An 18,223-nucleotide genomic window follows, 5' to 3' on the forward strand; every position below is an offset into this window, starting at 1 on the left:
TTTTGTGGCAGCACTTGACCCAATCCTGCAGACACTGACACCAGTAGAGATGGCTGCAAAATGGGATCACAAACGGTCAAGTCTATGGAATACGCCAATGGTGTGGGAATTTTGTAAATGGTGAACAGGACATCGACAAAATTAGGCAAATTATGAAAATATCCGAAAACTCATCAGGTGCAAAGATATACTACTGGCCATTAAAACTGCTACACCAAGAAGAAATGCAGATCATAAACGGGCAGTCATTGGACAAATATTTTATACTAGAACTGACATGTGATTGCATTTTCACGCAATTTGGGTGCATAGATCCTGAGAAATCAGTACCCAGAACAACCACCTCTGGACATAATAACGGCCTTGATACGCCTAGGCATTGAGTCAAACAGAGCTTGGATGGCGTGTACAGGTACAGTCGCCCACGCAGCTTCAACACAATATCACAGTTCATCAAGAGTAGTGACTGGCATATTGTGACGAGCAATTGCTCGGCCACCATTGACCAGACGTTTTCAATTGGTGACAGATCTGGAGAATGTGTTGGCCGGGGCAGCAGTCGAACATTTTCTGTATCCAGAAAGGCCCGTACAGGACCTGCAACATGCGGTCGTGCATTATCCTGCTGAAATGTAGGGTTTCGCAGGGATCGAATGAAGGGTAGAGCCACGGGTCGTAACGCATCTGAAACGTAACGTCCACTGTTCAAAGTGCCGACAATGCGAACAAGAGGTGTACGAGACGTGCAACGAATGGCACCCCATACCATCACGCCGGGTGATACGCCAGTATGGCGATGACGAATACACGCTTCCAATGTGCGTTCACCAAGATGTCGCCAAACACGGATGCGACCATCATGATGCTGTAAACAGAACCTGTATTCATCCGAAGAAATGACTTTATTCCCAGGTTCGTCGTTGAGTACACCATCGCAGGCGCTCCTGTCTGTGATGCAGCGTCAATGGTAATCGCAGCCATGGTCTCCGAGCTGATAGTCCACGCTGCTGCAAACGTCATCGAACTGTTCGTGCAGATGGTTGTTGTCTTGGAAACGTCCCCATCTGTTGACTCAGGTATCGAGACGTGGCTGCACGATCCGTTACAGCCATGCGTATAAGATGCCTGTCATCTCGACTGATAGTGATACGAATCTGCTGGGATCCAGCATGGCGTTCCGTATTACCCTCCTGACCCCACCGATTCGATATTCTGCTAACACTCATTGGATCTCGAGAAACGCGAGCAGCAATGTCGCGATACGATAAACCGCAATTGCGATAGGCTTCAATTCGACCTTTAACAAAGTCAGAAACGCGATGGTACGCATTTCTCCTCTTTACAGGCAACGCCTGTCAACTGCTGTTTGTGTATGAGAAATCGGTTGGAAACGTTCCTCATGTCAGCACGTTGTAGGTGTCGGCACCGGCGCCAACCTTGTGTGAATGCTCTGAAAAGCTAATCATTTGCATATCACAGCAGCTTCTTCCTGTCGGTTAAACTTCGCGTCTGTAGCAAGTCATCTTCGTGGTGTAGCAATTTTAAAGGCCAGTAGTGTCTCTGAAAGCATAAAGGCATTTACATTTCGCAGGGAGAAAGCCTTCAATATGCATAATTTGAACGTAAGTAGACAAACATGTTTTAATGTAAATTATTTGAACCGTGAAAAAGTCAGAGTTATTTGGGTTAAAAAGTAAGTTTCGATGTTTTTGGCACCACGGATACAAGATACACAGGGTAAAGCAAACAGGTGCTCGTTATTGCGTTCTAGATATTGTTTAATGTATACTATCGAACAATTGAATGAATATGCTCTGAAATCTTTGGATGAAATTGTTTATATTCTTTCATTTCTCAGGAGTGTAAAGAATTAATCACGCGACCTTTGACAAGAATGTCCACTACGAATTCCCTTTTTGTCACTGATAAACACTATTATTCTTGCTTGTTCCTATTTTCTCAATTTTTTCGTGAGAAGGGTAGACTCTCATAACATCGCTTTCACGATCCAGATGCCAAACTACACAGCATATAGCTCTCACATCACACAAAGTTTTGCGCTGACGTGTAAACGAAAATGGCCACTCGACACAGGCGAGGCTCACCAGTACAGGAATAAGTAGTAAACTCACTTGTCTTGACTAGTCAACAGAGACAAGAAAGTCGATCGTGTATTGGGGCTTAAGCGGAGAAGGGCAGTGTCCTCCAGCGAGACAGGGCAGGCAGCTCGGCGATACCTGCAAGCGGTCGATGGGTGTCTGGGAAGGAGAGAGCAGGTGCGCCCTGCGCCTTCTGTCCTCGTTCTGCGGGGGGCAGGCGCCCTCCGTGTGGCGCTGGATGCCGCGTCGCTTCCGACGCGATAGGCGCCGGCGTCTCGTGCGCTGGCTGCCTCTCACCTGACGAGACCACTTTGCTCCCTCGCCCTCTGTCCCTTTCCACAATGTTCCTGTCATTGTTACAGCTACCGTATTTCCTCCAACCGAAAGTGCGACGTTATGCTTCCGCAAACTGAAGTGGGGTTTACACAAGGTCCAATATCGATGCCGCTGCCACCAGGTTTGAAACTTGCGCTCTGGGTGTGTGTGTGTGTGTGTGTGTGTCTGTACGTAACCTCCGTGTTGGATCTGGCAATGCGGTAGCGTTCTCGCTTCCCATGTCCGGGTTCCCGGGTTCGATTCCCGGCGGGGTCAGGGATTTTCTCTGCCTCGTGGTGGCTGGGTGTTGTGTGATGTCCTTAGGTTAGTTAGGATTAAGTAGTTCTAAGTTCTAGGGGACTGATGACCATAGATGTTAAGTCCCATAGTGCTCAGAGCCATTTGAACCATTTTTTTTTTTGATCTGGCACTCAAAGTCAATGTTATCCTTTTGCTAATTCTTGTAGATAAGTACGGTCACCATTCTAAAAGTTATCGTGATCCAGCTATTCTGCACCACAGCCGTGTACGAACTTTCGTCGGACTTCTTCTTCCTGCAGGGTGGTGCTGGAAGAAAACTCTTCTCTACTGAGGACTACAGAAATAATCAGTTTACTCCTTCCTTCACTGAATCCTCTATTTTGGAACTATTCAGGTCAAACAAATGACAGGTCTATTTTGCAATAATATACTGAGTAATTACATTCACGTAACTCAACGTACGTTGAAGCATTTCGAGTAGTCTACCATCAGAGTACGTCAGTTCAGAGACAGTCTTCATTTATTCTGGCCTGTGACGATGTCTGTGATCCTCTTGCTCCGAGGCGTTCACTGCGCCTTCCGTAGGTACCGTCAAAGCACCACTAGCAATCCACAATCAATACCCTTTTCCGTAATTAGTTGCGTGTTTGGCCGCCGCGTGTCCATATATTGTCCGCACCGTCAGCACATACAAATACGAGGGTTTGCGTAATGTATGTTTTGTTTACAGTAAGAAACATGATGTTCTCATGGACATCCCGTTACATTACACACTAAATAGTAGGCCTTGTCTATTCATATCGGTAAGCGGGACACATAGGCTGAGGTACGTCTTGTTGGCAGAGAAACTGTACAAAGCTTCGGACGTGATAGCGTTACGGAGATGTTTAGCAAGCTCAAGTGGCAGACTCTGCAAGAGAGGCGCTCTGCATCGCGGTGTAGCTTGCTGTCCAGGTTTCGAGAGGGTGCGTTTCTGGATGAGGTATCGCTCATATATTGCTTCCCCCTACTTACACCTTCCGAGGAGATCATGAATGTAAAATTAGAGAGATTCGAGCGCGCACGGAGGCTTTCCGGCAGTCGTTCTTCCCGCGAACCATAAGCGACTGGAACAGGAAAGGGAGGTAATGACAGTGGCACGTAAAGTGCCCTCCGCCACACACCGTTGAGTGGCTTGCGGAGTATAAATGTAGATGTAGACGTACAGGCTATATAAATTCAGCATGTATAGTTAGATTTCGTCGTACTGTGAAAAACCAGATCCTGGCTTTGGTTTGGAGTCGATAATCTTGGTCGACTTTGTATTGTATTGTGAAACACATTTTCTGTGCCACAGAACACTTGTCGAACTATTGTAATGACCCTGCGGCTCATTCAGTGTTGCTGGTATGCAGCTGACTATTAAAATTGCAACTGTAGCCCTGTCACATGGTACTTTTCCCGTGACAAAATGCCGAAAGTTTATTTCTCTGTCTTTCTACATATTTTGGGGGTACTGGATCTGAATTTCTAGATTACTGCCTTGTAGGAGATCGGCTTCACAACGTAAACCGCAAAAAACCTCGAATCTGTCACATTTTTTACAACTTTTCGCATTTATCTCGAAAACTATACGACTTTCAAAGATGGCCACTCTCAATAAAACTAAAATTGCGAAAGTATGAAGGAAACTGAACAGTCAAATTTGATTTAATGACCAGCCGCGTCGGCGTTAAAGCATGCTGAAAAGCAGCGATTGTTTGGGCCTTTTACGATAACATCGAAAACGCTCACTCCCACTCCCTACAACTCGAAAAATCTACATGTTATAAACGAAAACCCGTAATTAAGTGAAATTCCATTCCATTCCATTCCGTACAAGAGCCTTGTGTGCGTTAGTTCTTCTCATAAGGGGGGATGGAGCAGTGCGAAAATTACGAAACATCCCTTCTGCGCCGTCCACCCAAACTACCCCTCCCAGCCACTGCCTCTTACCGGCAGTATACGTTCCGTGTACGACGCTTGAAAGAGGTAATTATAAATTATTTGATGGAAAAGCATGTTTTCACCAAACATCAACAAATCATACTTACAACGTATTAGGTGCACGACACTGAATAGTAACATGGACATGCGCCATAAAATGAGTGGATGTCGAGCTCAGGACTGGGTCATCACTTCAAATAGGTTCTCCACCTGGAAAAGAAAGAAGAAATTTAGTGGCAGAGGATAGATGCAAAAGACAGATAAGTTATATAGTAAACTATCGATGTTTGAAGAAATACCCGTACCGATCACATGAGCACTGTTTTTTACTGGTCTTGAAAGAAGACACGCCACTCTCGCACTTTAACTGCACTGCCGGTCGGATTAATATTTATGTTTTAGGTCATGATCTCCGCGTTCCCCAGTACTACATTTGGTATGTGTGATTTATGACCTTTTTTACATGAGAAAATTGAGGACAGAGTGTTCATATAACTGCATGTGTAGCCTATGTGAACTTGTACCCAAGGGGCCATAGACGGAGAAAGATGGATTGTGGGCCATAAATGTGTGTCCAGCGACCGGGCTGTGCGAGTGATTCGGGGGAGCAGCACTCTGTGAATTGTACCTGCAGAGGGCCTTCGGTCCATGGCACTCCATTCTTTCCACTTAGGGCCGGAGCAGGAGGGTGCCAGTTCGCAAAACATTTTACCTGGGCCAGGTGACAGACCGTCACCAAGGCGGCCAGTTGGCGGAAAGTGGGTGGGGGAAGCCATTTAAGAGAGATTGTCGTAATACGAGCTTTTCTGCATACGGTAGGAAGATCATGAAACTATTCGCATTCTTTTGTTAGAAGCTGAGACGATGCGATCAGAATGGCTGGTGCATGTGTTTAGTGGAGGCAAGACTCCCCTGGCGCCAGGGAGTCGACATGTTCTTTTAGCGAGCGGCAAAAACATATGTTTCAAGGGCTTCCTGGGAAGCCTAACAGCTTTCTTTCAGGAATTGCAAATGGTCGGCTGGAAAGATTAGATCACTCCATAAATGAGGGACTGTGGTCCCGTCTAGGTAACTTTCTTTTTTGCCGAAACATGGCCATGCTTATAGTGAAAATGACGCCTCGCTAGTCTAAAATCTTCTTTTTTCAGACAACAGAGATTTTGAGTCTCTGATTGGCTCCTCTCAGGATATGCCATGCAGGGGCTTGCTCCTCCAGAGTGGGAACCCCGGTGCTTTGTGTGGACTGGCTACCACACTAGCAGATCATTCAACAGGGGAGATTCAATGCGTGTAGGACAGTTCGATTGGTTTGTACACCGCGGAGGCGGTTTTTCTGCTAATTCAAATGGCTCTGAGCACTATGGGACTCAACTGCTGTGGTCATCAGTCCCCTAGAACTTAGAACTACTTAAACCTACCGAACCTAAGGACATCACACACATCCATGCCCGAGGCAGGATTCGAACCTGCGACCGTAGCAGTTGCACGGTTCCGGACTGCGCGCCTAGAACCGTGAGACCACCGCGGCCGGCTTCTGCTAATTCGGCTTCTGTATGAGGCCTGGTGGAAAGTGATTGTGATTCTTTGTTTTCTTTGTCTTCTGATCCTCCACTGGTGAAGAACTTCAGGTCTTTTCCTAGTGGGTGACACTTGTAGTATGCAACTTGTGGTAGGCTAAGAGCCAGTGGCATTTTCCAATTGTACCGACAGTGGTACTGCATATCACGTCGGACATATCGTGTGTCATGAGGGTGAACTCATTCTTGCTGAGTCAGCCGACTGACGTTTGACAATTCCAGCACCCGCCGTCGTGTTTGTGAGTCAAACTGGTTGACCAGATTAGCGAACGGGTGGGCCTCACACTGAAATCTTCTAGAATTTCAGGGCTCTGACAGGGAAGTTTCCCGCGTTCTAATAATCAGAACCCCAGTCCGCGTAGTTTGCAAGTTTTTGTGGATGCGTCAGAACATTACAGCTGCCGCCGCGGGTCGCCCATCGCTCACAGCGTGCCGTTTTCTGCTGCCGCCTGAATCAAGGTGAAAGGGTGAAGTATTGCTGCGCCGGCGTAGGGTAGTTACTCGTATTCACAGCTCCCTGTTTTCCGTCAACCATATTTTGTCGTGCACTTGTTCATAGTTGATTCCATTTGAGCAGCATTGGGCCTCACAATGGATTCGTGTATACAAAGTCAGATTGCGTTATTAGAGGTATTAATTCAGGGGATAATTTGTATTGTTTCCACCCCAACATATGCTTTGCCAAACAGACACCATCCCTTTTCTGATTTATGTTTGTCACGTTTTTTGTAAGATTTATCAGCTCTAATGTAGTTATAAAAAGATGAATAAGAACCTGTCATTATTTCTGTAAATTTAAATACTCCTCCAACAATTAACTGTTTTTATTTTATCGTGGTGATAGATGATACACAAGCAATTCAAAATTCAGTCGTATTAAATTAGTTAATTTGATGATTAATTTGAGTCTTGAAAGCGACCACAGACACATGCAACCAAAGTGTCATGAGTAAATTTACTGATTTCTTATATAAAAACTAATGGTGCAGCTCACGCTTTGAAGATTGTTGAGAAGATAATACTTTTCTTTAGATAAAGATAATATCATTTAGCATCACTTGTTAAAACAAGCGACCCCTTGCAGTCTCCGTTTGGCTGTTGGTGGCCCAGGCAATATTTATTGGGCACTAAAAGGTCGAGGTGACGGATCGTTTGGCTGTGGGGCACAAAAAGTATTATTCGTACTTTTAGCTTTGCTCCCTCTCCCATTATGAGACAACTGAACGTTACAGACGCATCTTATGCGAAATATAAAGCACTTACACATGGTGTAGGTGTTTTTGTTTATAACGTGTAGCATGTGTTTTGAATTGTAGATTGTGGGAGTGGGCGTTTTTGACGTTTTTGCAAAAGGGCCAAAAAGCCGCTGATTTACAGCACTCTCTAGCGGTGGTACCGCTCATCAGAAAATCAAACGTGACTTGTGAATTTTGTAAGAAATTTTGTCTCCTTTAATTCTGTTTAAAGTGCTCATCTCTGCGAACAGCATAGTTCTCAAATACATGCGAGAAACTGAAAAAAGTGCAACAAGTCTGAATTGTCTTGGGTTTTTCGTTTGTGACGGCGACTTACTACAAGGCAGCACAGTTGAAACTGGGATACAGCACTCCAAAAAATATAGAGAACCGTTTAGAAATATACTGCCGCTGCTTTCAACACTAATTGACTGGACTACATCAGGGAGATTAGCAAATGAAATTACACTTCTTGTGCGTTTACTGTACAGTAGGAAAAATGCATGATTAAGCTTGAAGCCGATTTGTAAGTGTACAGGATGCGAAATGTAGTATACAGAGTTGCCACCTCTGCAGCACAATAGCTCTAAAATCGAACTGAACTGAGCTTGGATTATAGATGCGAGAATGTCATTCCAAGCTTCTTCACTCTTATCCAGAATTCATCAATCGTAGTGTCTGGCGAGTTTTCAGCGAGTGAGAGATCTGGAGAACTTGCTGGCCAGAGCAGCGGCCCTCTGTGTCGAGGTAGGACACGACAGTACGGGCAACGTGCAATCTCGTTGAAAGTTAACATAGCAGGGGCATCTGACAGAGTCACTTAACGTGTCAGAAATTTAAAACTGCTGCCCATTCGAACCACAGGAGATCGTGTTGTGTACTCAGTGGCAACACATACCACCACACAGAGGTGCTGGACCACATGCTCATGACGAAAGCTGCCTGACAGCGTTTACTATCTTGGAGCCCCCACACACGAATATGTCCATCGTTATACATCTGCAGAACCAGGACAAGACACTGGTGCCCAGTATTATCAGTGGTCGGTTCGTCTCCTCAACGGGAGTCGCACTGATGGCCACTGTGCTGACAGTCCAGTCGTCGTCGCGCTGTACCTGTCAATATTTGTCTTGCCATGAAGAAGCCCGCTCTCTGAATTCAAGTACGTAACGTGGCTTTATGATCCTGCACGACCGAGCATACAACACATCTGCCCTTTCAGGCGCTAGTCACATGGGCCATTGAGGTTCTACGTCACATTGAGTATGGCTCTCCTGATCCAGTCGATTCCCCGTTCACATGACAATCGCAGGAACCTGGCCAGCGAGAACAGTAAGATCTCGGAAACTTAAGCCACTGTCCCCACATACCACAATACTGCGATTTTTGAATTCCGACCCATGCTGGAAGGCGTTTCTCCTTCTTACACGAGGCAATGACACGAACATAGCTGACACTTTTTTCAAAGTCAACAAGTATAGTGAAGTCAAAGGGATTCATGAAACGTTTCTGGCAGATTAAAACTGTGTGCCGGACCGAGACTCGAACTCGGGACATTTGCCTTAATCTGCCAGAAAAGTATCATAACACACGATGCAGAGTGAAAATCTCATTCTGGAAAGGGATTCATGATGATCACCTGGGCATTAAAGACAGTTTTTTTTTTTTAGAAGGGTGTGTGACCACCACGGACCTCAGCGCATGCTCTGCAAAATGCTCCCTTGCTGGCCACAAGGTTGGTAAGGAGTTCTTGGGCAGGGTGTTCAATTCCTCCATCGGCACCAATGCGTCCCATACGCTCCTCGATGGGATTTAAGGGAGAACGGACAGGACAGTCCATTCGCCAAATATTCTTTCGTTCCGGGAACTCCTCCATCTGCTCTGTTCGATACGGTCGTGCATTGTCATCCACGTAAGTGAAGCCAGGGCCGAACGCACTGCCGGCCGCCGTGGCCGTGCGGTTCTAGGCGCTTCAGACCGGAACTCCGCGACTGCTACGGTCAAAGGTTGGAATCCTGCCTCGGGCATGGATGTGTGTGATGTCCTTAGGTTAGTTAGGTTTAAATAGTTCTAAATTCTAGGGGACTCATGACCTCAGATGTTAAGTCCCATAGTGCTCGGAGCCATTTGAACCGAACGCACTCCTGAAAAAAATCACGTGGCGAAAATGTGAAGTGTCACAATACCGTTGACTGGTGAGTCAACTGCTTTCAAAAATTTGGAAGTCAGTACGCCCATGCAACAACTACACCATAACACCGGGACCAGCAAAGCGATAACGTTCCACAACGGTCCTGGGTGGAACATGTGTTCGTACCTCTCGCCATACGGGAGTGTACCCAGCATTATGGTATATTCGTAGCTTCTTCACTTCGTAACGATTCTTCAACCTGCGGGACACATCGTGTATCTTTCAGTGTCAGCCGATGCTGGTTTTTCAGCATTTCCGTAAAGCACTCCAGTGAGTAGAACAATCATCTTTGTATAATACGAAAGTTTCTACAGAGAGACAATCAGCAGCAGAAGTTTCGTGTTTCGCTTTCTCGGTAAATAAGCGACATCATTGTTACGTTAGTATTGTGTGCCTGTAAATGGATCGACTGACATCTCAGCAGGTAGACTAAATTTTCATTGAAATCTATCTAATTACTTTACAAGCCATAGTACAGTGTTTAGTGGAGGGTGCCCGGAGAAAAAAATACCTATATGTCTCCCTATGAGCGTTAATTTCTCGAATCTCATCTTCAAGATCCTAATGCGAAATGCAAAAGGGTTCTTTGAAAAGGACATCGTCTTCCCTCGAGGGATTCCCAATAGAGTTAACGAAGCATCCGCCCACTAATTTTGCAGGAGCCAATAGGAATTCTGAGGGAATCCTAGGTCTGCATACTCGCACATGGGAAGGGGAGGGGATGGGTAAGGGGCCCCATGTACCTGCTGGGGAAAACCCGTGACGTCATCAAGGGTGTGGGGGCGATTAATTAATTAATTTGCTATCAGTTTGAGATACAGTGGCGTACAATAATTGGTGAAGGAGCTGTCTATCAAAATAGAACTATAGGTTAAAGGGGAATTATAAATTTGGCAACAGTGCAGAGTGGGGTGATACCGCCATTCCATCTTGAATCAATTTGGCTACAATGTGGAATGGAGTGATATGAAGTTTACCTCCCTACTTATGTAATTATCTTTTGCACCTGCTCGTTAGACAGCGATTGCCCTTTAGTACGTTTCCTGGAGAGAGGATCTGCAGCTCCCTGTCCAACGTGGATGATGAACTACAATGCTCGACACCCGTTTCAGTATCAGTTTCACTTGTTAAGCATGTGTTATCATCAGTGTATCCCTCATGTACAGTCGAGCTTGTACGACACAACACACTCCACTGACTTATCTTGCAGAAACGCTAATATTTAGTCTGCAACTTTTTTCTGACTCTGCGAAATTCCTCGGTTTCCTTTGCGACGAAATGTCAATTTCGGTAACTGTTGCAGATGTACAGGTAATGCAATGTTTGCTTTGTTTATCGTTGCCATTGCTCTGCTTTGTGTCAACAGCACTAGGTCGGTATCACCGCTGTGAGTTACTTGTGGACTACGCAGTTCAATTACGCTGCACAGCCTCATGCTGTCCTCTCCATTGGATACCTACAGCCCCATCCACTGTTGCCATTAGCAGCCAGTATTGTTGTTGCATGCTGGACAGTACGTGCTGCGTTGAATGCTGTAAACACCATTGGCCTTTTGTGACCTCGCACTCAAAGGATTTCCTGTTAGAAGCAAATTTTTAATTCTTTTTTGTATTTTTTTACTTTCTAACGCAAACTATATTCTTCCTCAGGGTTCAGGCTATCTTCATACAAAATTTCATCGAAATCAGTCACTAATTTAGTCGTGAACACTTAACGGACAGAGTTACTTTTGCATTTGTAATGTTAGTACTGATTCTACATGCATGACGACCATTTCATTTTGGATCTGTGGAAGGAATTCCAGCATATCTCTTTCTTTGCAAAAATTTATTATGTATTCTCGTTTCGTGCCAAGTTCTACATCTTCTCACCACGGATGTATGGAACAAGAATTGGGCCTAATGTAATCAGGTGGAGGCGCGTGTGAGTGCGGCGGTGCGGCTGCTGAGGAACCGCGAGATAGCCAAGCCGGAGGACAGGGTGGTGCTGCAGTACCCCAGCCACGCGGGCAGCTCCTACTGCGACGCCATCACCGTCTTCGGGGTGAGCGAGCCCTGGACCTTCCACCAAAGAAGCAGGTCAGCAGTTCTCCATCTGGGTTCGCTGACAATTTGTGCCGGCGACGCTGCAACAGACATGTTAGTCCCCGACGGGATGGTGCGTCTAATACACTCATACCTCACGGACAGGAGTTTCTACACTGACGTACAGGGAAAACAATCAACACGACACGGTATACACGTGGGTGTACCCCAGGGAAGCATCCTAGGGCCCCTACTGTTTAACCTCTACATAAACGACGTCCCAACCACACACAACACAACGATAGCAATCTACGCGGATGACACAGACATCCTCGCACAAGATTGGAAACCATCAAACATTACGTCACGCTTACAGACTGCACTCAGAGTGGCTGAGCCTTGGGAGGAGAAATGGCGTGTTAGACTAAACGTCGACAAGTGCAAAGCCGTTTTGTTCACTAGAAGACCGAAGCAACTGCGCAAACACCAATACTACAGACCAATAACTCTACATGCACGCCCAATACGTTTCCGTGAGAAAGTCAAATACCTTGGTGTCTGGCTGGACCGGAAATTACTCTGGCGGGACCACATACAACACATGACCAACCGAGCTAGCGCGAGGCTCAAACAGCTCTATCCTATGCTCAACAGGCGTAGCACACTGAACAGAAGGGTGTCGAGGTCCATATACATGACACTTATTCGACCCCTCATGACGTACGCAGCTCCTGTCTGGGGATACGCTGCGCCTACACGCTGCGCCGTCTGCAGCTCATACAAAACAAAGTACTCAAAATCATAAGCAATGCTCCACGATACACACGCATCGCGGACCTTCACCGGGAATACCGACTTGAGACTCTCAAGGAGGTAATCCACAAACTCACCACAATACTGTACAGAAACTCCAGACATTCGCAGAACCCGTCTATTCTGAATCTCGGGAACTACTGTCACAACCATAGATGGAAACATAAAAGACCAAAAGACATACTTGTAAGGACCTAATATCTATGGCCAACCACACGCAAGCACAACGGTACACGTGAGCCCCTGTTAATTAGACGCCATTACTGGATATCCAGCTGGAATACACTGCCGAATAACTGGCACCACGCAGGGAAGCCGTAACGTACACTGCATGCAGAAAAGCTCCACACATCCCCCACAGAGAGAGATGATCTATGGCCGATCTCCTACTACTGTATAACGATCTTGATTGTTCCAGGAATGTAGCGGCTGCAGCAACTGGGATACATCGCCATCGCTTGCCACGGTAATGATGCATGATACCCATACTAACAAACCCAACCTTGCATGAACTATAGCAGCTAGTAAGCCACCGCTGCTCTTACTACCCATCGCACTGTCACAGAGGTTTTTTTTCCCACGGCACGAGCCTTGGCACTTTTTTCCCTCTGCTCTTCAAATCGCTACCCTCACTCGCGTTTTGTCCACTATCTATCACCTGATGGACCGTGTTAATGCGTAGTCTTACGCAGACGCGCGGATAACATCACAGCCCAGCATCCTGTGATCCATTTACTAGATAACTAACACGTTGACTTTTGGTTTGGTCACCACGTTGGTTGGAGTGTTAAGGGGCCCCATCTCTATAAAAAAATGTGCTGCGAGTACATAGAAAGAAAGATCCCTTATCATTTAGCTACAATATAGCAGGTCAGTAACTGGACGCAGTTAATTCCATAAATTATCTGGGAGTAGGTATTAGGAGTGATTTAAAATGGAATGACTATATAAAATTAATCGTCGGTAAAGCAGATGCCAGAATGAGATTCATTGGAAGAATCCTAAGGAAATGCAATCCGAAAACAAAGGAAGTAGGTTACAGTACACTTGTTCGCCCCACTGCTTGAATATTGCTCACCAGTGTGGGATCCGTACCAGATCGAGTTGATAGAAGAGATAGAGAAGATCCAACGGAGAGCTGCCTGCTTCGTTACAGGATCATTTAGTAATCGCGAAAGCGTCACGGAGATGATAGATAAACTCCAGTGGAAGACTTTGCAAGAGAGATGCTAAGTAGCTCGGTACGGGCTTTTGTTGAAGTTTAGAGATCATACCTTCACCGAGTAGTCAATCAGTATATTTCTCCCTCCTAAGTATATCTCGCGAAGAGACCATGAGGATAAAATCAGAGAGATTAGAGCATACCGAAAATCTTTGTTTCCACGAACAATACGACACTGGAATAGAAGGGAGAACCGATAGAGGTACTCAAGGTACCCTCCGCCACACACCGTCAGGTGGCTTGAGGAGTATGGATGTAGATGTAGATGTAACAAACAAGATAATTTATACTCGTTGTCCTTTCCTGTCGATTAATTTTTAGAGTTATCTACTGATAATTTTCTCTCCAGTAACTTGTAATTTCCATGTTAAATGGAAGGACTGTTATTTGAGTGGCACTGTTCCCACTTTCTCCTACTCGTGAGAGTCTTAATTGCAATGCCAAGATCCACCCTGGGCTCATCCAACGAAATAATTGAAATACGAATGTTCAAATTCCCTCAGCTACCGGTACTAATTTCATCTGATATTCTTCGTTGTCTCTGATTGCCTCAAAATATGTAGCTGTGTATTTTGATCGGGCTCTTCACGTAATGCGCAATTGATTCTTTCGGTACCATACCTAACCACTTATTTCTGCCAATGTTTCAAAATAGTAATTAATTTCAACTTTTCCTCGCGAAAGCACTTTTATCACAGTTTCTCCAAGACTCTAAACGGTCTGACATCCTTAACCTTTTCTGTCTAAATTATTATTCCATTAGTTTTCTGTGGTATTACTGAACATATAATGGGTAATTATAATTGAAGTTCAGCTCCTTACAGTCCAGTGCGGGCCGTAGTTATCGTATGGCAGCGTAAGTTGGTAGAAATTATAATGCTGTAACGAGGAGTCGATCTACGCTGGAAACGATTAGTTCCAGTTTTAGCTACCAGGTGAAAATCTGACGCTGTCAATGTAAGAAACAAGTGTAGATATATTTCTACATATTATGGACTAGGAACGAGATGTGGGCGGAAAAGTTCAAACAAGTGAGAAAGGCATAATGCTGATTTTATTATTAATTGTGGCTTACACAATTTGTTCGGTATGGGCACCAAAGGCGTCGACGAGATTTTCACGAGGTGGCCGACATTCGAACCAATTTTTGTATTGTAGATTAGTTCGCATTAACGGATTAGAATACTACAAAATTTCGCTGCTATACGATAATTACAGCCCTCACAGGACCTCCGTGAGTAACTCCGATTATAGAAACATGCAGTATACATACACAATGTTTAAATTTGAAAACCAGACGCAGGACTTGGTTTCGCGTCAAGTAAATCTTGCACACCACATTATAAACGTTGTCTGCTCTTCCACTCCACAATTACACACTTCCCAGTAACCTCACTTCCCCAAGAAGTGACCGTATGGAAACATTGTCCCTGTAGGTTATCGAAACTTCAATCCGACGTTCTTCGGGCAACAGTATAAAATTGGGCAATTCTTCCAACTAGGTTCTGCCATGCAGCCGTAGGGAATATGTAACGAAACACACAAGTGGGCCTTCTCAGGATCAACCAACAATGGTTGTCGTTGATGTTGTGGTTGCGTTCAGAAGACTGCATTGATGCAACTCTCTATGCTGATCTATCCTGTGCAACGTTTTCAACTCCGAACAGATACTGCAACCTAGTTTCTTTTGAAACTGCATACCGTATACAGTATATGGAATGACTCCGTCCCGGGAGGGGAAGTGTTAGCCGGGTGTAATCAGTGGGAGACTGATGACCTCAGGTGCTTAGTATCCTTAAGCCTATAATTAGCAGCAGTTTCCTTTCTTTACCAAACTGACAATACCGTCATGCCTCAGGACGTGTCCTGTCAACTGATCCTTTCTTTTAGTCAAGTTGTGCTATTAATTTTGTTTTTCTCTAATTCGATACAGTACCTCCTCATTAGTTACTCGATCTACTCATCTAATCTTCCACATTCTTCTGTAGCATCACATATCAAAAGCTTCTGTTCTCTTCTTGTTTGAACGGTTTATTGTAAACGATTCACCTCTGTAATCGTTATACCTTACGACTGCGTAAATGAAACGAGTGCACCTGAATTCTCTGTATTAATTATCACGCCCGTTAATGGAAACAACGAGATTACGCTACTGGCCGTTATAATTACAACACCAAGAAGAAATGCAGATGATTAACGGGTATTTATTGGACAAATATATTATACTAGAACTGACATGTAATTACATATTCACGCAATTTGGGTGCATAGATCCTGAGAAATTAGTACCCAGAAAAACCACCTCTGGCCGTAATAACGGCATTGTTACACCTGGGCATTGAGTCAAACAGAGCTTGGATAGCGTGTAGAGGTACAGCTGCCCATGCAGCTTCAACACGATACCACAGTTCATCCAGAGTAGTGACTGGCGTATTGTGACGAGCCAGTTGCTCGGCTACCATTGACCAGACGTTTTTAATTGATAAGAGATCTGGTGAATGTGCTGGCTATGGCAGCACTCTAACATTTTCTGTATCCAGAAAGACCCGTACAAGACCTGCAACATGCGGTCGTGCATTATCCTGCTGAAATGTAGGGTTGCGCAGGCATCGAATGAAGGGTAGAGCGACTGGTCGTAACACATCTGAAATGTAACGTTCAATGTTCAAAGTGCCGTCAATGCGAACAAGAGGTGACCGAGACGTGTAACCAATGGAAGCCCATACCATCACGCCGGGTGATACGCCAGTATGGTGATGACGAATACACGCTTCCAATGCGCGTTCATTGTTGCCAAACACGGATGCGACCATCATGATGCTGTAAACAGAACCTAGATTCATCCGAAAAAATGATGTTTTGCCATTCGGCACCCAGGTTCGTCGTTGAGTACACCATCACAGGCGCTCCTGTCTGTGATGCAGCGTCAAGGGTAACCGCAGCCATGGTTTCCGAGCTGATAGTCCATGCTGCTGCAAACGTCGTCGAACTGTTCGTGCAGATGGTTGTTGTCTTGCAAACGTCCCCATCTGTTGACTCAGGGATCGAGACGTGGCTGCACGATCCGTTACAGCCATCCGAATAAGATACGAGACCGTTGGGATCCAGCCGTGCGGATAAGATGCCTGCCGTTGGGAGCCAGCACGGCGTTCCGTGTTACCCTCCTGAACCCACCGATTCCATATTCTGCTAACAATCATTGGATCTCGACCAACGCGAGCAGCAATGTCGCGATGCGATAAACCGCAATAGCGATAGGCTACAATCCGACCTATATCAAACTCGTAAACGTGATGGTACGCATTTCTCCTCCTTACACGAATCATCACAACGTTTTACAGGCAACGCCGGTCAACTGCTGTTTGTGTATGAGAAATGGGTTGGAAACTTCCTCATGTCAGCACGTTGTAGGTGTCGCCACCGGCACCAACCTAGTGTGAATGCTCTGAAAAGCTCATCATTTGCATATCACAGCATCTTCTTCCCGTCGATTAAATTTCGCGCCTGTAGCACGTTATGTTCGTGGTGTAGCAATTTTAATGGCCAGTAATGTAATTACGTCTTGTATGATTACAGTTTCTCAGTACGTTTACAATCCCAGTCAATTAACTCAATTTTCGTTTATGTTTCAGCCCTCCGATGGATCAGAGTTGGTGGCGCCAGGTTTCTGCAAATCCCTTATCCAGAAAATTCACTGGATAAGCGAAGACATGGTCCGAAATAAATTTCTGGATTTTTAAAGTCTCTAAATCAGTTTTATTTCAGAAACCGTTCAGCATTTTCAGTAAAGTTATATCGAGTACGTCGCCACGCCCTGATGGAGAGGCTGTTTATATAAGAGCTCTGATGCCTTTCGATTGAGTCTCCTATCCACTGCAGCTAAGGAACTTGCATTCGTATGGGGTATTTAGCCAGATATGAGACTGGATTGAAGTCTTTGTGACAGTCCGACTGTAACACGTATCTTGCCTCAAATACAACTTCGGATATGTCGCAGGAAAGTACGGCAACGTCATAACTGTTTACGTTATACATACCGACAGAGGGAATAATATCAGGTGAAATTTTAGAGTGTTCGCAGTTGGAGTGGTCATTTATGAGGAAATGATATTCGCAAAAAAGGAAAAGAGAGAGTAAATTCGAATCGGAGATGTCAAGTGCGAACACTGGCAACAAGCTGCTAATGTAGAGAAGTGTGAAGTTGAGCACTTCACAAAACGTAACAAAGTAATAGCCATTAATGACGTAGTTAATAAGTACTTGTGTGTATTTTTATGCCTTTTGGTGTTCATTGGCATGGTTATCACATTTGTTTAATTTTTTAAAGACGAATGCTTTGAAATGTGTACAATTACAAAAAAAAACGCTTGTGACGCATGCTTAGTCACAATAACACATACCCTGTTCCTCTGTTTTCACTCCCACTCACCAACTCAACTACAAACTGCCATTCAGTACATAAAACTCTAAATATGACCTGTGTTCTAATATTCTAAAAGTTATTGCAGGTCCTGAGATAAA

At 45.0% G+C, this 18,223-nt stretch overlaps 1 protein-coding gene across 1 annotated transcript in view; it reads left to right on the forward strand.

Annotated features, from left to right (window-relative positions):
- Positions 1-17,404, forward strand: part of LOC126335838 (pyruvate kinase PKM-like) — a 153,731-nt gene extending 136,327 nt beyond the window's left edge. The window contains exons 8-9 of the mRNA XM_049999307.1: positions 11,555-11,721; positions 17,335-17,404. Coding sequence (XP_049855264.1) covers positions 11,555-11,721; positions 17,335-17,404 — 237 coding nt within the window. The remainder of the gene's footprint in view (positions 1-11,554; positions 11,722-17,334) is intronic.
- Positions 17,405-18,223: the final 819 nt, after the last annotated feature.

This window comes from Schistocerca gregaria, chromosome 2 (assembly GCF_023897955.1).
Source record: "Schistocerca gregaria isolate iqSchGreg1 chromosome 2, iqSchGreg1.2, whole genome shotgun sequence".
Lineage (NCBI taxonomy): Eukaryota > Metazoa > Arthropoda > Insecta > Orthoptera > Acrididae > Schistocerca > Schistocerca gregaria.